Source organism: Symphalangus syndactylus, chromosome X (genome assembly GCF_028878055.3).
Source record: "Symphalangus syndactylus isolate Jambi chromosome X, NHGRI_mSymSyn1-v2.1_pri, whole genome shotgun sequence".
Lineage (NCBI taxonomy): Eukaryota > Metazoa > Chordata > Mammalia > Primates > Hylobatidae > Symphalangus > Symphalangus syndactylus.
In genome coordinates, this window is record NC_072447.2 from 91,503,178 (window position 1) to 91,527,749 (window position 24,572).

The following is a 24,572-nucleotide window of genomic DNA, read 5'->3' on the forward strand; positions in this document are numbered from 1 at the left end:
TTTTGCTATTGTGAATAGTGCTGCAATAAACATACATGTGCATGTGTCTTTATAGCAGCATGATTTATAATCCTTTGGGTATATATCCAGTAATGTTTGGTTTCTTGAGTAGGTATAATAAGAAGGTAATATACCTTCCTGTTCATGCTATTCATTTGTTCAGCAAACTGTTTACATACAGAGTAGGAGGTAAAAACATTAAAATTGTTATGAATGTTTTGTTATAAATTCTAATTTGGTGAGATTAAAATCAGAGAAGTTTTACCAAATACAACTGTCTTAGTCTGTTTGCACTGATATAAAGGAATACCTCAGGCTGAGTAATTTATAAAGCAGTTTGTTTGGCTCCCAGTTCCACAGGCTGTTCAAGAAACATGGTGCCAGCATCTACTTCTGGTGAGAGCTTCAGGAAGCTTCCAATAATGGTGGAAGGCAAAGAGGGAGTAGATGTGTCACATGGTAGAAGAGGACGAAGCAAGGAAGGGAGGAGAGGAGGCCAGGTTCTTTAACACTTTTCATGTGAAATAGAGTGAGAACTCACTTACTACCTCAAGGATCACACCAAGCCATTCATAAGGAATCCACCCCCATGTCCCTAACACTTCGCCCACTAGGTCCCAACTCCAACACCGCAGGATCAAATTTCAACATGAAATTTGGAGGGGATAAATATCTAAACCATGTCAACAGCCATCCACCGCTTAACAACAGGTCTGAGAAATGCACCATTAGGCAATTTCATTGTTGTGTGACCATCATAGAGTGTACTGACACAAACCTAGATGATATAACCTATGACATGCCTAGGCTACATGCTATATAGCCTATTGTTCCTAGGCTACAAACCTGTACAATGTATGACTGTACTGAATACCGTAGACAACTGTAACACAATGGTATTTGTGTATCTCAACATATCTAAACTACATAGAAAAGGTACAGTCAAAATACAGTAATAGAATCTTATAGGAACACCATCATATATGTGGTCTGTTGTTGACTGAAATGTCATTATGCAGCACATGACTGTAAAAGTTTTTGTCAAAACTTTCATACTATTTTATTATATTAAGCAAGCGTGAATCTACTGCCTAATTTGGAAGGAGGGCAGAGGATGGAGCACGAAGAGATCGAGAAATAAAAAGGAGGAAGAGTAAAAGCTACATTAATTATTTCAGTCCTAACACAGTTCTTTTTACAAATTATTTATCTAGTACATGAAAGGAAAAGTTTCTGTCCCATAATATTTAATTTCATTTTATGGTAATTACTAATTAAATTTTTAAAAGTCAATTTACTAAGCACCTACTATGTGCCTACCAAAGTTCTAGGCAATTAACTGTGTATGAGTAAAACACAGAATTTGATAAGAAAAAATTATGGAGTACCCATTTTGTAGAAGGCAATACGCTCAGAACTATGGGAGAGATGAAGATGACTTTTATAAAGCAAATACATCTATCAACAGACATAAATTATTAGCTAATTTAATTACATAATTGTTAATACCAAATCTAGTCTGTATAAACTGAATCATCTATAATATATAAATTAATCTTTCAGTAATCAACAAAACATTCATTCTAAACACCAAGACTGCAAAGTCATGCAACTTTTATGTAATAACACTCTGCATTAGTGTGGCATAAAATTCAACACACTTTTCCTTACATTATCACACACAAGTCTCAAAGTAGCCAAAGGCAGGAGGTAAGACTAGACTATGGCCTTTTCCATAATACAGGTAAGACAACTGAGGCTTTGCGAATTTAAATGATACGTTCAAGTCCACCTAAATAACAACATGACAAAGCTAGAATCAAAACCCATTTCTGAGATTGATATTTCTGTAGCACATGGGAAACCTTATAAAGTTCATAAGATGTAACAAAGATTTAATAAAAAGACTCAGTTTTTGAGTATTCCCTTCCAAAGTAGAAGGTAAATTGATGAAGAAGAATCAGAAATAAATAGCTTTGCTACAATTTATACCAATCACATTAACTGGATTATTTTAATCTAGAACAAAAACAAATTTACACTGGGGAATAGTAGAGAACACACAGAAACCTAGCAAATAAAGCCTTAGATCTGGCTGCCTTTGTTTTGTTTGTCTTTGTTTTGTGTTACACTTTTTATTGAATGGCAATCTTAAATTTAGCTAGCAAATAAACACATTTGACATATTATTTCTATCACAACTGGGTAACAGTATACTGGTTCCAAAGAGATGGGTCAAGAATTATCTTGAACAATCTTTAAAAAATTAGTGTGTGCAGGCCGGGTGCGGTGGCTCAAGCCTGTAATCCCAGCACTTTGGGAGGCTGAGGCGGGTGGATCATGAGGTCAAGAGATCGAGACCATCCTGCCTAACACAGTGAAACCCCGTCTCTACTAAAAATACAAAAAATTAGCCGGGTGTGGTAGCGGGCACCTGTAGTCCCAGCTACTCAGGAGGCTGAGGCAGGAGAATCACTTGAACCTGGGACGCAGAGGTTGCAGTAAGCCGAGATTGTGCCACTGCACTCCAGCCTGGTGACAGAGTGAGACTCCGTCAAAAAAAAAAAAAAAAACCAGTTAGTCTGTGTAATAATACTAATACTATCTTTCAGTTTAATCAAACTAAGATTTCAGCTCTAAACACTTGCCTTAATTCAAATATCAGCCTTGCCCTATTATGAGTCAACCACCTTTTATTCTAATACAAACTATTAAAATTATTTTAAGAGCTGGAGTAGTATACATATATAACATAGAGAGAAAACTGGACTGGGAAAGTTTTGTATCTACCTATGAGAGTAATCTAGTATCTAAGTTAGTTAGCACTGAAGGGGGCTATTATTAAAATAGAAAATCAGGCTGGGCACAGTGGCTCATGTCTCAAGCCTGTAATCCCAGCACTTTGGGAGGCTGAGGTGGGCAGACCACTTGAGGTCAGGAGTTTGAGATCAGCCTGGGCAACATGGTGAAACCCCATCTCCACTAAAAATACAAAAATTAGCATGGCGTAGTGGTGCACACCTGTAATCCCAGCTACTCAGAAGGCTGAGGCAGGAGAATCACTTGAACCCCTGAGGCAGAGGTTGCAGTGAGTCGAGATCTTGCCACTGCACTCCAGCCTGGGAAACAGAGCAAGACTCTGTCTCAAAAAAAAAAAAAAAATAGAAAAAGAAATTAAACTGTATCCGCACCACAGGAAAGGTTTAAAAAAGAAGGAAATCAAACTCTATAATCTGTATAGCCAATGTAATTCCAATATACTCATTAGAGTCACAATAATTCCTCCACAAAATATACTTAAATGTAAGTTTTAAAAGAGGTTATTCCCAAATGGGAAATATTTTTCTGTCAAAACCTAAGGAATAATGCAGGCAAGGACACAAAAGCATTCCATTGCTTTATTAATGACAATGTTCAGTGATCAGTGAATAACCTGGAAAAAAATGAAGATTATTGAGTTACTTTACCAATATATCCATCCATCACCAGAGAACAGGTTTCAAAATGATGGATTATCTCACCATCCCCTTCTGTTTATCCCAAGAAACACTCTTTCCTCAAGGGAAAAACAAATAAATGATCATACAAACATAATCATGTATCATCTCCATGCTAATATAAACTATCAACTAGAAAGGAAATTGTCTTTAAAATCATATACAAATTTTTCTGAAAATAAAGTATGTTGCTGTCCTTATTTTATCCTCCAAAATTCAACAGTTTATAAGAATTCTATTCAAATAGCAACCTTCAAACTTTTGGGATAGAAGCTTTTTGTCAATCTACTGCACACTACTCTTCTAATTTAGTAAAGACAGTTCTCAATTGAGATAGTATATCTCAGTGGTTCCTAATCTTTTTTTTTTTTTTTTTTGGTGGTGGGGTTGCAGGGGGCAGCCACACACTCCTCTGAGACACTAATAGAGACACTATGAACTTCCTTCCCAGAAAAATGTAGCTATGCACATTATACGCACAATATTTGGCATGGAATTTCAGGGTATTTACCCCCTAAATTCCTGAAACCCAAGTAACTGATTACAGACATTGAATATCAGGTTAAGGCCTCCTGAATTTAAAGACCTCCTCTTAATCTACCTAGCCTTCCGTTGCTATTTTAAGCTGATATATGTGTGTGTGTTTTTTTTAATGATGGCTGTAAGTTTGCTTATTCTATAGTTGAAGATGCCCAAATACAAAAAATATTGAGATTATAACCATGCGCCACATAACAATATTTCAGAGAAAAATCGACCACATATATGAGGAAAGTCCCATAAGATTCTAATACTGTATTTTTACTGTACCTTTCCTATGTTTAGGTATGTTTAAATATACAAATACTTACCGTTATGTTACACAATTGCCTACAGTATTTAGTGCAGTCACACGCTGTACAGGTTTGTAGCCTAGAAGCAATAGACTATATCATACAGTCTAGGCGCATAGTAGGCTGTACCATCTAGGTTTATGTAAGAACACTTTATGATGTTTGCACAACTATGGAATCACCTAATGATGCATTTCTCAGAATGTATCCCTGTTGTTAAGTGATGCATGAAGCTATATACTTTTTTAAATGTGTGGACTAAAAAAGATAGAAGAAAATACACCAAAATATTCAGTGTGCTATTGTTAACAGGTGATGGGATTTCAGTTAATTCTTATAACAAAAAATAATACTTATGTTATTTTCTAAAATTTCTGGATATGAGATATTTCTTTCATATCAAAGACATAATTTTAATGCTTACACCAACAAGGAAAATGATTAAATTATGTCATATACATCCTCATACCAGACAATACAGCCAACTAAATTTCTTTAAAGTAAGCATATATGTACTCATTTATACACAGTTACCTGTACAAACATGCAAAAGGTAGGAAGACATGCAACCAACTTAACAATGATTAAGGGTGGAATTTGAAGGTGAGGAATGGTGCTTCTATTTCTTTATAAAATTGAGGAGGATATGCGTATGTGCACATTATCCCCCCCATATTCTTATTCTTTTTCTAACTACTAAGATATGGTATATAAGAATTTGCTCGTCAATGGCTACTCAGTATCTCCTATATGCTTTGGCACCTTGCTAAATAACCTTCACAAATTAGTCCATTGGTTCAAATGCCAACACATCTAAAACTGTCCTGTTCCTTAAATAGATTTTACTTTGTTCCAGATTACAGAATCAAAAAATGAGTAATAAGATTCAAAGAAAGGACTGCAAGAAAATTTTGTTCCTCCTGCCTCTATTAGTCCATTTTCACACTACTATAAAGAACTACATGAGACTGGGTACTTTATGAAGAAAGGAGGTTTAACTGTCTCACAGTTCTGCAGGCTATACAGGAAGCATGGCTGGGAGGCCTCAGGAAACTTTACAACCATGGCAGAAGGTGATGGGGAACAAGCCCATCTTACCATGACGAAGCAGGAGAGAGCAAAGGGGGAAGTGCTACACACTTTTAAACACCAGATCTCTTACAAACTCACTCACTATCACAAGAACAACAAGGGGGAAATCCACTCTCATCCAATCACCTCCTACCAGGTCCCTCCCCCAACACTGGGAATTACAATTTGACATGAGATTTGAGTGGGGACACAGAGCCAAACCACATCACTGCCTTTCAACACTGAACTAGTTTGAGGTCACTTGTTAAAGAGAAAGAAAATCACATATTTATCATATTATTGTAAAGACTACAACAATTCAATATACACTGAGTTGGAGCAAACCAGTATTTTTCAAGCGGTTATGGTTTTGCCTCTATAGGGCATTTGGCAATGTTTAGAGACATTTTTGTCTGTCACAAGTGGGTTGGGTGAAGGTAGTGGCATCTAGTGGGTAGAATCCAGGTATGTTGATAACATTTTACAATGCACAAGACAGCCCTTTCCCCAACACAGAGAAAATTATCCTGGCAAAAAAATGTAAATAGTGCTGAGATTGAGAAACTCTGGTCTAAACCATGAGTCTCTGCAACAATTAAGTATCTCAAACATATATGCACCATGTTGGCCGGGCGCGGTGGCTCACGCCTGTAATCCCAGCATTTTGGGAGGCCGAGGCGGGCGGATCACGAGGTCAGGAGATCGAGACCATCCTGGCTAACGCAGTGAAACCCCGTCTCTACTAAAAATACAAAAAACTAGCCGGGCGAGGTGGTGGGTGCCTGTAGTCCCAGCTACTCAGGAGGCTGAGGCAGGAGAATGGCGTGAACCCCGGGGGGCGGAGTCTGCAGTAAGCTGAGATCGTGCCACTGCACTCCAGCCTGGGCGACAGCGAGACTCTGTCTCAAAAAAAAACAAAAAAAATATATATGACATATATGCACCATGTTAAAGATAGGTATGATCAGACCACTGATGGTTATTGGCTTAGAGTGGAGCCCAATCTGGTTGCTCTTTTCTGAGAATAGATGGGTTAACAGTAGTCTGAGATTCCTATAACTTCAGCAAAGTAGTCAGCCTACTTTGATTACTTTCATGTCATAACTGTTTAGGCCCCTTCTGATCATTTCTGAGTACTGATAGCCTTCACACCTCTATTGAAAATTTTGGAACCCGATAAAATACATTTTCTAATTCTCTAATTGGTCCACAAGTGCATACCATCTGTCTTTAACTAGATGCTTCTTGACACTGATATCAAGGTCTATGTCATATTCTTTTTCATATACTGTACATCCACTATACCTAGAAGAGTATTATGCAGAGAATAGATGCTTTAAAAAGTTGTTGTGGAATTAAATGGAAAGAAATGAAAAAAATCACATTTACAATAAAGACACAGATGCTTCTTCAAAAGACTTTGGTCATTTTAACTAAACCCTTTCTTTCTTGTTCATTAGAATTAGACCCAGAGAACAACTCTTGTGATTGCTTCTTCTATAGCAGCATGAGCAACACCTGGGAATCTGTTAAAATTTCACATTTTCATGCTCCACCCAGATCTACAAGTAAGAAATGCTGGAGATGGAGCTCAGTAATCTTAATTTCTGACACACCTGAAAGCTTGGAAAAACACTGCTCTATCATTTCCTTAATATACAATTTCCTCAGTTATACATCATCTGCTATTCATTCATTAATCCGTCAAATACTTAGTGCATGACTAATATACACTAGGCATTGCACTGAGACATTCCTGTATAATCTCTTAATACTGGGGTTTTTTTAAATTATCATTTTTTGGAAGAAAAGACTATTCAACTGAAGTTGGAAAAACCTGCCACCTATTTTTAGAAATAATTTTTTTAGAATACAGCCATATCTATTTGTTAACACATTGTCTATGGCTACAAATGGTTTCAATGGAGACCATGTGGCCTGCAATACCTAAACTATGTACTATAATATTTGTCTATTTACGAAAAAAAAAAATCGCTGATTCCTAACTTAGATTACTAAATCTAGCTAAGTCTCTAACTGCCTCATATTTGCCCTGCTGGCATTCTGTAACAGCAGCAGCAGCAGCAGCAGCAATGGTTAAAAACAATCACAGTAACAACAGTAATAGTAATAACAGCTAACACTTACGTAGTACTTGGGCAAGCAATATTAAAAGCACTTTCTTCTACATATTAGCTCATTTTAATCCTCACAACCTATGAGGTATGTACTATCATCCCCCCAAAAATGAGGAGCACAGAAAAGTTAAATAATTTGCCCAAGGATACACAGTTAATAAATAGCAGAATCAGGAGATGATCCCACTGGTCTGGCTCCAAAATATACCTTCTTATTCACTATTCTACACTTATTATAATATTTCTGTCCCATATGACTAAGGCATAGATATCATCTACTTGCATGTTATATGAAGAGGTGCCTATATATCATAGTACTAACAGCAACATTTTCCAATTTCCCCCTCCCTTAGCCCCCAACCCCTAACCCCCAACCCCGAGTTTTTACATCCCAGAAGCACTCTTGTATTCACTCTTTAGGACCTCTTCCTTTTATAAGCTCTTAAGGAATGTTTACCTGAGTTTTAAAAAATAATAAAAATTCTTAACAATGGTTCTCAATCCTTGTTTTTAAGTCATGGATGCCTGTGAAATGTGACAAAACTATGGACTCCTTTTATGAAGAAACATAAAACATTTTGTAAATAAATTTCAAGGTCTTATGGACGCCAGATCAAGAACATTTTGCATATCTCAATGCAGTTCTCCTCAGCTGCAGTGCTGCAAAAGGATAGTATGTTGTGATTCAATAATCAAGCTTTACACACACACATTTGGACTAGTCAAATTTACCCACTTGACATAGAGTCAGTTTCTGCACCTAGATTTAGCTATATCACATGGTTCTATGACACTGTGGGAGGAAACCAATGGGGATGGGGACATGAAACAGATCAATGCTAACTATTCTAACCGCTACTGGGCTCCTCAGCATTAGTGCTTATCAAATGCACAAATTCAAGTTGGAGGGGTAAGGAGGAGATAATTTGCTCATGGCTTGTTTTTCCTTTTACCTTTATCAATTAATTAAAATATGGAAAGTTGAAATAAATTATTTATTTACCTAAACTGGCATTTTGTATTGGGCACAGAATTGGAACATGTTTCTAGAACACTGTAAGAAGGCCCCTTATTCTCTCCAATTTTTTCTGAAAGCTGAATATGCATCCATAATGAGAAAATAAATAAGTCATAGCAAATTACACGTTGTTAAAAGTTAAGAAATACCATAAATATAACAAGTTCCAGAAAATAACACAATATTTTTGCAAATTATGTCTTAATTTTTTTCAAAAAAGTTGTTTAAAAATTATATAATAGGTGAGTCAAGAAAAATGCATATTAGAAAATATGGTTTCTAGCCTCAGCCTCTTTTTACCTTAACTTTGTTCGTTTGTAAAAATTAGACACCAGTCAAAACAATATAAAAGAGTTCTATCAACTTTAATTTTTTTTTTTGCTGCTACCAGAATAGTAGGTAGATTTTTACAAGAAAAGAGATTAAGGAGAATACTATGGAAGAAAAAAAAATAATGTACTGTTGAAGAATCTACATCTATAATCTAACTCCAACTTGTTAAGGTAGAGGAGCAACAACATCAGGGGCAGACACTAAAATTCCATCTCAATGTTGCTCTGACTTCAGATGCAGTTGAATATATAAACTCTTTAAATTTTCCAACAGTATACTCCTTGGCCAATTTTAAGACTTCTCTTGGTTTTCTAATAGGTTGATCCAGGATAGGAAATGTTTCTTAGATTTCTGAAAACTCTCTGAAGAAAAACACAATGGTTATCATCGAATAAAAGAAGGTAGTTCCTTTGGTCTAAGAGATGCTTTATCTTATGATTTATCCAAAGAGAACTAAAAAACACTTAGTAAAATGCATTGACTCTGGACTGAGGAAGGGGATTTTTAAAAGTAGGGGGAAAAGATAAAACAATATAAAATACCTTATGGTCTATATAAATGCACAAATACCATGGTTATGACAGAATCACAGTAGCATGTTGTCCCATTTTGGGCATAGTCCTTTTTGTCATCACTGAATAAGTTCATTAAATGGGAGATTCCTTTTCCATTCCCTCCATGTTGCGCCTATAATTTTGAGCAAGCTGCTTAAAGATACATACATCCATTTATATATTTGTAACTTTTGGTCTTCTCTAAATCTCTTTTTAAAAGCTGTAAGTTAGACAGCTGCTGGTGAGACTGCAGAGAAAAGGGAAGCTTATACACTGCTGGTGGGTATGTAAATTAGCTCAGCCACTAAGAAAAGCAGTTTGGTGATTTCTCAAAGAACTTAAAACACAACTACCATTTGACCTAGCAATCCCATTATTGGTTACAAACACAAAGGAATACAAATCATTCAACCATAAAAACACATGCACCAGTATGTTCACTGCAGGACTATTTACAATAGCAAAGCTATGGAATCAACCCAAATGCTCATCAATGGAAGACTTGATAAGGAAAACGTGGTACATCTACACCAGGGAATACTATGCAGCCATAAAAAGGAATGAGATCATGTCCTTTGCAGGAACATGGATGGAATTGGAGGACATTATCCTTAGCAAACTAACGCAGGAAGAGAAAACCAAATGCCACACATTCTCACTTATAAGTGGAAGCTAAATGACAGGAACACATGGACACATACAGGGAAAAAATAGATGCTGGGACTTATCTGAAGGTGCAGGATGGGAGAAGGGTGAGGACTGAAAAACTAGAAAAACTACCTATCAGGTCCTATGCTTATTATCTAGCTAACAAAATAATATGTACACCAAAGCCCTGTGATATAGTTTACATATTTGTCCCTGTCGAAATCTCAAGTTGAATTGTAATCCCCAGTATTGGTGGTAGGGCCTGGTGGGAGGTGACTGAATCATGAGTGTGGATTTCTCATGAATTGTTTAGCATCATCCTCTTGGTGCTGTTCTCACTATAGTGAGTTCTCGCAAGATTTGGTTGTATAAAAATGTGTGGCATCTCCCCCCCCCTCTCTCTCTCTCTCGTTCCTGCTCTTGCCATGTGGTGTGCCTGCTCCACCTTCAGGTTCTGCCATAATTGTAAGCTTGCTGAGGCCTCCCCAGAAGCCAAGCAGATGACGGCACCATGCTTCCTATGGTGCTGCATCCTTCCTAAAGGCTGCAGAACTGTGAGCCAATTAAACCTCTTACTTTTATAAACAGCCCAGTGTCAGGTATTTATTTATAGGAGTGCAAGAACTGACTAATACAGAAAACTAGTACAGAGGAATCGGGCATTGCTATAAAGATACATAAAATATGGAAGCGACTTTGGAACTGCACAATGAGCAAAGGTTGGAAGAAATTAGAGGACCCAGAAGAAGATAGAAAGATGAGGGAAAGTTTAAAATTTCTCAGACAGGATAAATGGCTCTGATCAAAATGCTGACAGTTATATGGACAATGAAGTCCAGGGTGAGGAGGACTCAGATGGAAAGGAGGAACTTATTGGGAACTGGAGCAAAGGCCACCCATGTTATGCCTAAGCAAAGACCTTGGCTGCATTCTGTTCATGTCCGGGGGATCTGTGGAAGCTTGACTTGAGAGTGATGATTTAGGGTATCTGGTTAAAGAAATTTCTAAGCAGCAAAGCATTCCATATCCAGGCCACTCCAGCTCCAGCCTCAGCTCAGACGACCTCAGGTTTGGCTCTGGTGGCTACTTCAGAGGGTGCAAGTCATAAGCCTTGGTGGCTTCCACATTGTGTTAAGGCTCCAGGCACACAGAGTATAAGAGTGGTGGGGGCTTGGCAGCCTCCACCTGGATTTCAGAGAATATATGGGAAAGCCTGGGTGTCCAGGCAGAAACCTACTGCACAGATGGAACCCCCACACAGAACCTGTATTAGGACAGTACATAGGGAAAATGTGGGGTCAGAGGCCCCATGCAGAGTCCCTACTAAGGCACTGCATAGTGGAGCTGTGGGAAGGGAGCCACAATACTCCAGGCCCCAGAATGGTAGAGGCACAGGCAGCTTGCACCCTGCACCTGAAAAAGCCACAGGCACTCAACAACCTGTGAGAGCAGCCACAGGGGCTGAACTCTACAAAGCCACAAGGGCAGAGCTGCCCAAGGCCTTGGGAGCCCACTCCTTACAGGACTTGCATGAGGCCTGTAGCCCCCCTTTTTTGGACAATTTCTCCCTTTTGGAATGGAAATGTTTACCCAATACTTAAACCCCATTGTATCTTGGAAGTAAATAACTTGTTTTGATTTTATAGGCCCAGAGGTGGAAGGAACTTATTTCCAGAAAAGAATTTGAATTTGGGACTTGAGAATTTTGAGTTAATGCTGGAATGAGTTAAGATTTTGGTGGGGATTACTGAAAAGGGATGCTTGTATTTTGAAATGTGATAAGGAAATGAGATTTGGGAAGGGCCAGGGACAGAATAAGTTTGTACATTTGTCCCTGCCCAAATATCATATTGAATTGTAGTTCCCAGTATTGGAGGTGTGAAGCCTATTTGGAGGTGATTGTATCATGGAGGTGAATTTCTCATGATGGTTTAGCACCATCACCTTGGTGCTGCCCTCATGATAATGAGTGAGTTCTCATGAGTTCTGGCTGTTAAAAAGTGTGCGGCACCTCCCTCTATCTTGCTCCTGCTCTGGTCATGTGACATGTCTGCTGCTCTTTCGCCTTCCACCATGATTGTAAGCTTCTTGAGGCCTTTCCAGAAGTTGAGCAGATGCCAGTACCATGCTCCCTGTAAACCTGCAGAACCATGAGCCAATTACACCTCCTTTCATTATAAATTAGCCAGTCTCAGGTATTTCTTTATAGCAATGCAAGAATGGCCTACTACACACAGCAATTTATCTATAGAACAAACCTGCACATCTACCCCTGAAACTAAAAGTTAAAAATAAATAAATAAATAAATGAAAGCTATAAGCTAGAGATCAGCTTGTGTTACACAATTTCCTATAAATCTCACATCTTCAATTTTCCACATACAATAGTCAGGAAAATTTCATCTGAGGTTCAACAATTGGTAAAAAAAGTGTTTGGTGGTGATAATTTACATGATTTATTTATATACATAAATTTATATCACATGCTAAAATTGAAACATATTCATCCTTCATCTTTTAACAATTCTACTACATTAAAGGAAAAAATTAGATCAAATCTAGGCCACAGAATAATGAAAGGCTGAATTATCTAGAAGGTTGACAGTTAAATGCCCTCTTTTAACAAAATTAAGTAACAATCTCTGGGCAGTTCACATCTACATATAAAAAAATGTGAAGTTTGTTCCCACTGATACTGCTCCAATTAACAGGTTATAAATACATGATGTAGTATATAAAACTTACTCCGAACTAGAATGTAGTTATAAAGGCTACTATGTTACCAACCGCACAGATAAACAAATAGGTCAGTTAGGGCTTAAAAAGGACTTCCGTTTGGAAGATATATTGTGAGAGTTTTAAAGTCTATAAACTGCATATATATCCTGTGCAATGTGCCAGAAAATGTATCAACCAATTAATTTACATTAGGGAAAACTGTAAAGCTTGCTAGATTAGAAAAATATACAGGTTTTAATGACTTTTCTTCCAATATGTTCCAATTATCATATCCTGACATATTAATGGATACTAGGTAGCAACATAAATATGTTTCATTTTCTTTACCAAAAAAAATCTACCTATTTAGATTGATAAAAGCCTCAAAGGACATTTATTCATGAAAGTTATCTCTAGTAGTTAAAATGTCACATGCAGAAATCATTTAGAATGCAAGGATATGACTTCCAAATGTCTTTGAATCCTTCACATAAATATGCATGCATACCATTTATAATAGTAGCCTTGATGAGAACATGCTGTAACTGGCTGTGAGAAATGCTTAAGAGGCTTATATTAAAACAGAATATAGAATGGTGGTTAGAAATCACAAAACAGGTGACACCTTATTCTGATAACCTGGTGATAAAAAGTGTAGGCTATGATGTATAGATGGTAATAGTGTTACTACTTTAGGATAAAAGTAAAACAATATTTATATGGAATTATAAAGCATTATGGAGAGAATCTAATATAAAATTAAAAGTTAATATCTGTAGGTCAAGGAAATGCATGTTTATTATAATTCACAGACAGACTCATGTATATAAAATATAAGAACTCAAGAGAATTACCCAGAAGTTTAATATATTTAATCCCAAAGTGCTGGAATTACAGGCGTGAGCCACCGCGCCCGGCAGGATGAGGTATAATTTTTATAAAAAACATTCAATCTGAGCCACATGTAGGCTCTGCAGAGAATAAAAATATATGTAAGGCTGCCAATCTCAGCCTTAAGATTACAACCATCTTTGGAGAAAAATGTTTTCCTTGTCTAAGATTCAATACATAAGATCACATTCTGAAATTTTATATCTGTACACGACAAACAAAACTTGTTAATGTCTTTTCCCTTCAAAAGAAATAAACAAAAACAAAATGCATTTTTTAATGTATGAATTAGAAATAGAGGGATTTAGTGGAAAAAAGAGAAATAGGGTTAAACATTCCATTTTTGTAAAACACTAGTAAGGAGGCCAGTGAGCTTTAGATCACTTCCCAGCGATCTGTTCATTCTGTTTCTGTTCCTTGCCCTAAGCTCCACAGGAGTGAGTAGCAAGTGGCAACATAAGAGAAAACATGGTGTGTCTCCTTTGAATCAGGCAATGACACAGGAAGAGGGAAAGAGTAACTAAGAAAACCATAGAACTCCCCCACTTGTATTAAGTTGATAGAAGGACCTCTGGTTCCTAGGGAACATGGCACTCCCCATTTATTCCTACTTTGACAAGTAATCAGAAGAGGAAGAGCTTGTCTAGAAATACACAGATCTATCATATTCGGAAATAAGTTACTTCCAAATTTATAACATTCCCACCTAAAGTCATAAAATCACATATTTAGGAAATGCAAATTTGAGAATTTGAGAATTACCTACTTCCAGTGGTAAACCAAACTAGACACTGTGAAGAGACTTCCAATTAATACCAAAACTAGGTCTTAGATGAAATAATTGTTATTGAACCAATGACACTGAAGGAAGGGGAATGTCCATGGGAAACACCGATCCCCATGTACATACAATACAAACCCTAACTTGAAATAAAAGCTTTGAGCAATAAACACTGAAATTAAAAAAAAAAAAAATCTTGTGACATTATCACTATCTGGAGGTTGTATTGCATTATTAAGTGATGACCTCCAAAGGGAACCAAAATTATCCTAATTCTGTAGTGCCTTGAAGATGAAGCAAACACAAATAATCCCTGAAGAAAGGCACTCCCAATTTGGGTCCCCAGATTAAAATCAACCAAATATAAACTCTCAGCTAAGGAAAAGCATTGCACACACACACATACAAATCATTGAGATGAATCAGTAGAAGCAATACATGGCAATATTATATCGTTATGAAGTTTAAATATTAGAGTTATCAGAAAGGGAATGTAAAATATCTATATATGAAATGATTAAATAGAATAAATAATTTCAAAAATGAACAAGTAAAAAAATATATCAAGAGTGACAAGGAAGATGGTGAGTAGAACTTCTACAAATGAAAGATAATATTGAAGAAAGAAAATGAATGGGTTACAGGTGAAGAGAATTAATATGCTGGAATACAGATCTTAATTATGTACCCAGAATGAAGCCATGAAGACAAGAAGATAGCAAATAATGAAAAAGAGATTGAGAGATATAGAAGAGAGAATGCTAAGTTCTAAAACATACCTACTTAGGGTTCCAAAAAGGCGAGAAGAGAAAAGGAAGAAAAAGCAATACTTATAAAGATATTGGCTGATAAATTTCCAAAACAATAAACAACATAAATTTACAGACAGAAAAAGCACAACGTATTTATTTGAACCACAGGACAATGTAGATCTAAAATGGTTGAATAATGTTAATTTCATATGTTTCAACCTATACTAAGCAAGATAAATACAAAGAAATTAACACCTAAGATTCACTGTAGTAAAAATATAGAATACAAAAGACAAACTACATTAAAAACAATGTGAGAGAAAAAAATATATCTTTGTAACTTGTCATAATAAAAAAATGACAAAGTAGGCTGACACTGAACTTTTCAGCAGCAAAAATGGAACACAAATGACAATGGAATAAAATTTTAAAGTATCGAAAAAAAATTGTCACCCTAGCATTGTTTACTCAGTAAACTTCCACTCAAGAGAAAAAAGAAGAAAAAGTTATTTTCAGATACACAAAAGGAGGAATCATTTGCCACCAGTAGATGTAAACTAGAGGAACTATTCTTAAATGCTTATATTAAAAAATATTTAAAAGATGAATACTTAATTCATGGAACTTCAGCCTAATAATTGCCAAGGGCAGGGGAGGGGAGAGATGATCTAAATATAATCCAGAGAAAGCAAAATAAAGGAGATAATAAAGAGCAGAAAATAACGAATTAGGACACAAAGCTACAACTGAATAAAAAAATCCCAAATTTGATTCCTGAAAAACAGAGAGAGGGAGTAAAACTTGCCCAAAGTTACATGGCTAATAAACAGAAAAGTCAGGACTTAAATCTAAGCAGTCTTGTCTCTATACTTCAGGTGTACTATATGACCTCCCAAAAAAAGCTAAGCATAAAAAAAAAAGATTGCTCTATCTGACTATATTAATCTTCATGACCTTTACGTATCATAAAAACCATAAGACAAAATACATCCAACACATATAACTGAAAAAAGATCACTAATCAGAATATATTTTAAAACTCCTACAAATCAGTAAGAAAAAGACAACAACCCAATAGACAAATGGGCAAAAGTCAAAAATGAGAGGGTGGAGCAAGATGGTCAAACAGATGCCTCTAGTGATCACCCCTCCCACAGGAACACCAAATTTTAACAACCAACTACACACAAGAAAAGCACCATCATAAGAAGCAAAAATCAGGTAAGCAATAACAGTACCAGGCTGCAACTTCCTATCACTGAAGGAGGCACTGAAGACAGTCTTGAATCGTCAATGCCACCCCTCCCCAATTCCATGGCAGTGGCCATGTGGTGTGGAGAGAGAAATCGATGCATTTGAGAGAGTGAGAGCATAGCAACTGGGGGATGTAGCATTGAACTCGGTGCTGCCCTGTCAGTGTAGAGCAAAGCTATGCTAGGCTCAGTTGGCACTGAGGAACATTTGGACCAGCCCTAGCAAGAAAGGAATGGCCCATTCCAGCAGCTGGAACTCGAGTGTCTCGGCAAGCCTTGTCACAATGGGCTAAAGTGCTCTGGAGTTCTAGATAAACTTGAAAGGCAATCTAGGACACGAGGACTGTAATTCCCAGGCAAGTGCTAATGCTGGGCTGGGCTTAGAGCCCATGGACTAGGGCAGCACATGACCTAGGGAGAAACCAGCCTGGACAGCTAAGGGAGTGCTTATGCCACCCCTTGCCAAACCCTAGGCCATGCAGCTCACAGCAACAAAGGTGACTAATTCCTTCTGCTTGATAAGAGGAGAGCAAAGAGTACAAGGACTTTGTCTTTCATCTTGGATAGCAGCTCAGCCACAATAACATAGGACACCAGGCAGAGTCATGAGGCCACCATTCTAGACCCTAACTCCCAGAAAACATTTCTAGACATACCATGGACCATAAGGGAACCCGTTGCCTTCAAAGGAAGGACCCAATCCTGGCAGGGCTCATCACCTGCTAGTTAAAAGCCCTTGGCTACAAAATAATCAACAGTAATACCCAGGAAGTATGCCATGAGCCTTGGGTGAGATTCTGAGACATGCTGGCTTCAGGTGAGACCCAGTACATTCCCAGCTGTGGTGTCCACGGCAAAAGACTTCTGCTTGAGAAAAGCAGAGAGAAAAGTAAAGGGGACTTTGTGTTGTGTGTTAAACACCAACTCAGCCACAGGGGTGCAGAGCACCAAGCAGGCTCTTGGGGACCCAAGTCGAGGCCTAGGCTCTTAGAAAGCCTTTCTGGACCTACCCTCAGCCAGAGGGGAGCCCATTGCCATGAAGGGTAAGGCCCAGGCCTGGAAGCATTCAACACAAGCTTACTGAAGAGTACTGGGGTTTAAGTGAACATCAGGGGTGGCCTGGCAGAACTCCCAGTGGACCAGTGGCTGTGGTGGCCACTGGGAGAGGCTGGGAGAAGTCAAATTATTCTTGTTTGCAGATGATATAATTTTATATTTGGAGAAACCTAAAGACCCCATCAAAAAACTATTAGACTGACAAATTCAGTAAAGTTGCAGGGTATAAAATCAACATACAGGCCAGGCGCGGTGGCTCATGCCTGTAATCCCAGCACTTTGGGAGGCCGAGGCAGGCGGATCCCGAGGTCAGGAGATCGAGATCGAGACCATCCGGGCTGACATGGTGAAACCCCATCTCTACTAAAAATACAAAAAATTAGCCAGGCAAGGTGGCGGGGTCCTGTAGTCCCAGCTACGCGGGAGGCTGAGGCAGGAGAATGGCGTGAACCCTGGGGGGCGGAGCCTGCAGTGAGCGGAGATCGCGCCACTGTACTCCAGCCTGGGCGACAGTGAGACTCCGTTTCAAAAAAATAAAATAAAATAAAATAAAAAATAAAATCAACATACAAAATTAGTAGCATTTATATATGTCAACACTGAAAAATCCGAAAAAGAAATTTTAAAAAGTAATCTCAATTAGAATACCCACAAATGCAATTAAATACCTAGGAATTAGCTTAATCAAAGAAGTGTACGATTCCTACAATGAAATCTATAAAACACTGATGAAAGATATTGAAGAGGACACAAAGAAATGGAAAACTATTCCATTTTCATGGTCTGGAAGAATCAATATTGTTAAAATGTCCATACTATGCTAAGCAATCTACAGATTTAATGCAATCTATATCAAAATATCTATGGCATTCTTCAGAGAAATAAAAACAATCCTAAAATGTATATGGAGCCACAAAAGACCCAGAATAGCCAAAGCTATCCTGAGCAAAAATAATAAAACTAGAGGAATCACATTACCTTACTTCAAATTATACTACACAACTATAGTCACCAAAACAGCATGGTACTGGCGTAAAAACAGACACATAAACCAAAAAAACAGAATAGAGAACCCAAAAACAAATCCACACACCTACAGTGAACTCATTTTGGAAAAAGGAGCCAAGAATATACACTGGGTAAAAGACAGTCTTTTCCATAAAGAGTGTTGGGGTAACTGGATATCCATATGCAGAAAAATGAAACTAGACCCCTATCTTTTGCAGTATATAAAAAGCAAATAAAAATGAATTAAAGAATTAAATCTAATGCCTCAAACTATGAAACTACTATAAGAAAACATTGGAGAAAACCTCCAAGACACTGGTCTGGGCAAATATTTCTTAAGCAATGCCCCACAAGCACAGGCAACTAAAGCAAAAATGGACAAACGGAAACACATGAAGTTAAAAAGTTTCTGCACAGCAAAAGAAACCATAAACAAAGTGAAAAGACAACCCACAGAATGAAAGAGAATATTTGCAAACTACCCATCTGACAAGGAATTAATGACCAGAATATAGAAGTAGCTCAAACAACTCTACAGGAAAAAAATCTAATGATATGACTAAAAAATGGACAAAAGATCTGAATAGACATTTTTCAAAAGAAGACATACAAATGACAAGGAGACATATAAAAAGGTGCTCAACATCACTGATCATCAGAGAAATGCACATCAAAACTACAATGAGATATTTTATTACCCCAGTTAAAATAACTTTTATTCAAAAGAAAGGCACTAGCAAATGCTGGCAAAGATATGGAGAAAAGGGAACTCTTGAACACTGTGGGTGTGAGTGTAAATTAGTACAACCACTGTGGAGAACCGTTTGGAAGTTCCTCAGAAAAGTAAAAATAGAGCTACCATACAATCCAGCAATCCCACTGCTAGGTATATACCCAAAAGAAAGGAAATCAGTATATCAAAGGGATAGCTACATACCACATTTGTTGCAGCACTGTTCACAATAACCAAGATTTGGAAGCAACCTCAGTGCCCAGCAACAGATAAATGGATAAAGAAAATGCAGTACAGTTACACCATGGAGTAATATTCAGCCATAAAAAGAATGAGATCCTGGCTGGGTGGGGTGGCTCACGCCTGTTAATACCAGCACTTTGGCCAAGATGCTGAAACTCCATCTCTACTAAAAATACAAAAATTAGCCAGGCATGGTGGCACGCACCTGTAATCCCAGCTACTCAGGAGGCTGAGGCAGGAGAATCACTTGAACCCGGGTGGCAGAGGTTGCAGCGAGCCGAGATCGCACCACTGCACTCCATCCTGGGTGACAGAGCAAGACTCCATCTCAAAAAAAAAAAGAATGAGATCCTGACATTTGCAACAACATGACAACATGGATGAAACTGGAGGTCATTATATTAAGTGAAATAAGCCAGCCACAGAAAGACAAACAATGCACATCCTCACTTATTTGTGGGAGTTAAAAATTAAAACAATTAAACATATGGAGACAGAGAGTAAAAGGATGGTTATCAGAGCCTGGGGAGGGTTTTGAGGGGGCAGTGGGTAAGTGGGAATGGTCAATAGGTACAAAATCTAGTTAGAAAGAATGAATAAAATCTAGTATTTGATATCACAACAGAGTGACTACAGTCAATAATGATTTAATTGTACATGTTAAAATGAAGAGTATAATTGGATTGTTTTCAACACAAAGGATAAACGCGTGAGGGGATGGATACTCCATTTACCATGATGGATTACACTTTGCATGCCTGTATTAAAGTATCTCATGTACCCCACAAACATATATGCCTCCTACGTACCCACAAAAAATAAAAATTTTTAAAAATGTGTAAAACAAACAAAAAAAGACACAAACAAATATTCCCTGAAGATAAAACATGAATGGTCAGTAAACATATGAGAAGAGGTTCAACTTCATAGGTAATTAGAGAAATGAAAAATAAAAATCCAATGCAATGATAATTTATGTGAGTTAGAGTGACAAAAAAATTTTAAATATTGGCAAATATGTAAAGCTTTGGGTATTCTTATATACTGCTAAAAGGTTATAATTGGTACAGCCCTCTAGAGAAATAAATGAACACGATGTTGTAAAGTGTTAACATTCATGTGTCTCAGGACTTGGGAATTCCACTCCTGGATATGTTTCTGAGAGAAATGCTTGAAAATATATAACTTGAAACATACACAAGGGTGTTAACTGCAAAAAACTGGAAACATCCTGTGTTCACCAACAGAAAAATGAAAAAATAGATTGCGGTGTGTTCACAATAACATACTATATAGTAATAAAAATTAACTAAAATTATATGCAATGACAATACTTTCCATCATGCTATTGAGTGGAGAAAGGAATTTATAGTATTTTTATCAAGCTCAAAAACAGGCCACACTGAATATATCACTTAGGTGGGTAGATAGGCAGGTAAATAGATTATTAAAAAAAAAAAGAATAAAGTATATATTTGCATATACTAAATCTTGAATAAATCTCATTTTTGCCTGCCTAATTTTCATCTGTTATTCAAGTATCACCTTTAGAAGGGACAAGAAAACCAATGGCAAACTTACCTGCAGAAACACTGGGGGAGTTCTCCTTGCCCATATAAAGGAAACAAAAACGGAGTGTTGCCATACCGCCCAAGACAGTGAAGGAAGTTTTTGGTAGCTTTGAGACCATCTATGGTACTGCTGGCTGTCCCTGATGTCATTGCAATTGAATGCAGGACAATATATTGGAGGTTGGGGGTTAATTTTTGAGTCTTTAAATATTCATAAAATGTAATCTCTTCATATCCTATGAAAAGATGAAATTTTATCACTTAAAATCAGAACTAAACTTCTATTTAAAACCACCCCACAAAAAGGAGATGAAGTGTGGTTCAAAGACCTCACAAAGGACATAGGTGGTATTACACTTTGGACACTGATGGTTGATCTTAGAAAAAAATGGAAACAATCTCGCTCTCTTATTTGGAGTAATGGCACAATTTTTAAGCTTTAAATGATGAATTACGATTGAGCATTTCATGGATTTAAAAAAAACTAGAAAATATTAAATAACTCAATGGGTTGCCATAGTTGGCAATAATCTCACTTTATTGTCATGAAACCTGCAGGATAATGCCAATAATGGTACTGAAAATATTAAACAACTATGACAACATGGGAATGTACTGATTTAAGATGATAAATATGTGAGTTTTGTAAAACGTATACTTCTCACTAATACTCAGAAAACAAACTAAAAAATAATGAAATGAATTTCCGTGTGGCTACTAGAATCAGTCTTATGGCCACATAATCACATCAAAACATATGGGACCCCCAGAAGTTACTCCTTTAAACCAAGAACAGAATATAATGTAATTGGACTGTTAGTGGTGGGAAATAAATCCCATGATAAAACACAAAAAATTTACGGAAATAATTTACATAAATAAAAATTATAAAAATTTATTGAGAGAATTGAATTTTACACAACCACTGTAGATAACAACATGACAGTACCTAGTAGACTTGAAACTTTAAGAGCAAGGATTAGACTTTCATTATTTCACAGAGGAAAAAAAATATCACTGCACTTCTTATTGTAACTTTATAAATAAATTATCAATAGTATATTCCAATTTTGGATAACATTTTCAGACCAATGGACTTAAAGTATATAGCTCTGACACTAAAATGGCATATTCAATTTTTAACAGACAGTGCAGTAACTGGCCCCAGATCACACAATGAAATAGGTCAAAGCCAAGAATAGAAACCATGCCTTTTCTGAATCCAGTATTTTTCCCCATATACCATCTAGCCTTTTTTTTCAAACAAAATAGTTCAAGATTCTATGCAAAAGCAATCCTGGAAAATGACAAAATATATAGTACTTTTACTTATGAGAAAAAATAATGGAATCATGAAAAGGGATTATCATCTATGAAGAGCCAGTTGACAGTAGTATTTAAATAATAAGAATAAAAATTAAAATCTAGCATGCCACTTCAGCAATAATGAAAATATCTGCACTGTAGCCACATGGGGCTATGGAGCCCTTGAAATATAGCTAATAAGACTGAGAAACTGAACTTTTTATTTTATTTCATTTTAATTAATTTAAATTTAAATAGCTACATGTTACTAATGGCTAACCTATTGATTTTGCAGTTAGAATGCATTTTAAAACAGTAGTAAGTGGCTCACTAAATCAGAGCAAGCATATTAAAATAGTAAGAAATGTCAAATAATTGGAGAACACAACTTAATGAAAAAAATACCTTTATATTCATCAGGATATTTCTCATATTCCATACAAAATGTAAGAAATTTCATTAGCATTCGCTTTTCTACCATAGTAAGTTGTTTGCTATTAAAGACATCTGCTCTGGAACACGGAACCTGAAAAGTATTATGATTTTAAGTTAAGAAACTGCTTCCGAATGATATAAGTATTCCAAATTACACTTTTTTCCTCTTTACATATAATAGGATTATCGTTTCCATTCTAGCCAGGCTTTTTCACGTCACCTTCCATCAGTACTAATGGCATCTCTGCTAAACTTCAGAGCTAATTGTGAGCTTTCTTACTTAATTCTGCCAAGCTACTCCTCAGGCTATTAAAAGGCCAATAGCATGTCATCCTAACAGAGAAAAATTTAGCAGTGCTATCTAAAACAAACACTGTGGTTCTCCCCATGTACATGTTAGTACATTTTTATGCCTTTTCTCCAATTAATCTGTCTTTTGTGAGTTGATTTTTCAGTGAAACTTCAGAGGCTTAAGAGGGAGTGTTTCCCTTGGCCCCTACAGTTTTGGTGCTGTGAGCAGGATAGCAAAGCTCTGCTCTTCTAGAAGCTGCAGTGAAGAACCCAGGATCTGATCAGCTGTCATAAGGGTAAGAATTTTTTCCCAACCAGGCTCCGGGCCTCCTCCTCTGTGTGGAATCTGATCAAGTGGACAGTAAAAATCACCGTTTCTTTCTTTTCCCTCTCCAAAATCTTGATTAATGGGAGAAAAGGATTTGTGTGACTAGTCTTGGGTATAGTGACTCTGGTGTGCTCTTTGTTTTTTTGTGTGCTTTTTGGTACCAACACCAAGCTGCAAAGTAAGCCATGAGAAAATTAGCCCTAGAAATTTTAATTAAGCATTTACATTTGTAAATCACCATGGAGGACTGGAATTTACTGCTTTATGAGGAAAATAACAATCTTATTTGCTTATCTTTCCAAAACAAACCATAATAACTTAAGCTGATGCCCAGTTACAATTCTTGATCAGCACAGTACCTGTTCCACTCGTCCTTCTCGAAATGCAAGAATCCTGGTAATATTTTTAAACTCTGCATATCGACTAACATTAGATTTGATTAGAAGATCAATTAGTAATCCTCGAGAATACAGCAGCTGTACAAAGAAAATATTTTACAGGATAAAAGTTGAAATAGTAGAAAAATTGGAAAACAATAAAGATACATAATTTTGCTATATTTTTGATTATTTGTAGAAAGAATCATACCTATTAATATTATAATACATAACACAATCTATTACAGATTCAGAATTGATTAGCTGAAATTCAAAACTCAAAAACTTTGCAATCCATAAGTTCTTACATAACATGTTTAGCAGCAAAACCTGATCCATACTGAGAAGGTACTCTGGCTTTGTCCAAATTAACATAAATATTCATATATTTCACTGCAGAAATAATGTGTTTAGTTAGAGTTCCTCCTCAGACCCTGCTAATAATTTAACCTAACATATAACATATCAGCATATGTAATTCATTACTTTCTAAAATTTTTTTTTATCTTAATGACAGAGCACACCAGGCCCTGAGGGTTTTGGATAAGAATCTACAGTCTTACATAAAGCCAGGTAGTTATAAGAAGAAATCAGTCCAGTGAACCTCCCTACCCCATCAAAAAAAGAAAAAAGTATTTGTGATGCATTTACACTGAAAGAGTCAAATTATAAGTCCCTCTGTAATTCTAGAAGTCTGGGTTTATATGAGATATGTCTTTCTCAAAAAGTGAAGATGAT

At 36.7% G+C, this 24,572-nt stretch overlaps 1 protein-coding gene across 9 annotated transcripts in view; it reads right to left on the reverse strand.

The window, feature by feature from the left end:
• Positions 1-24,572, reverse strand: part of CHM (CHM Rab escort protein) — a 195,353-nt gene that overhangs the window by 81,650 nt on the left and 89,131 nt on the right. For all 9 annotated transcript variants that reach the window (XM_055266944.2, XM_063634329.1, XM_063634330.1 and 6 more), the window contains 3 exons: positions 23,817-23,933; positions 22,809-22,929; positions 21,109-21,334 (listed from right to left, as the gene is read on the reverse strand). In XM_055266944.2, the coding sequence (XP_055122919.1) occupies positions 21,109-21,334; positions 22,809-22,929; positions 23,817-23,933 (464 nt within the window). The remainder of the gene's footprint in view (positions 1-21,108; positions 21,335-22,808; positions 22,930-23,816; positions 23,934-24,572) is intronic.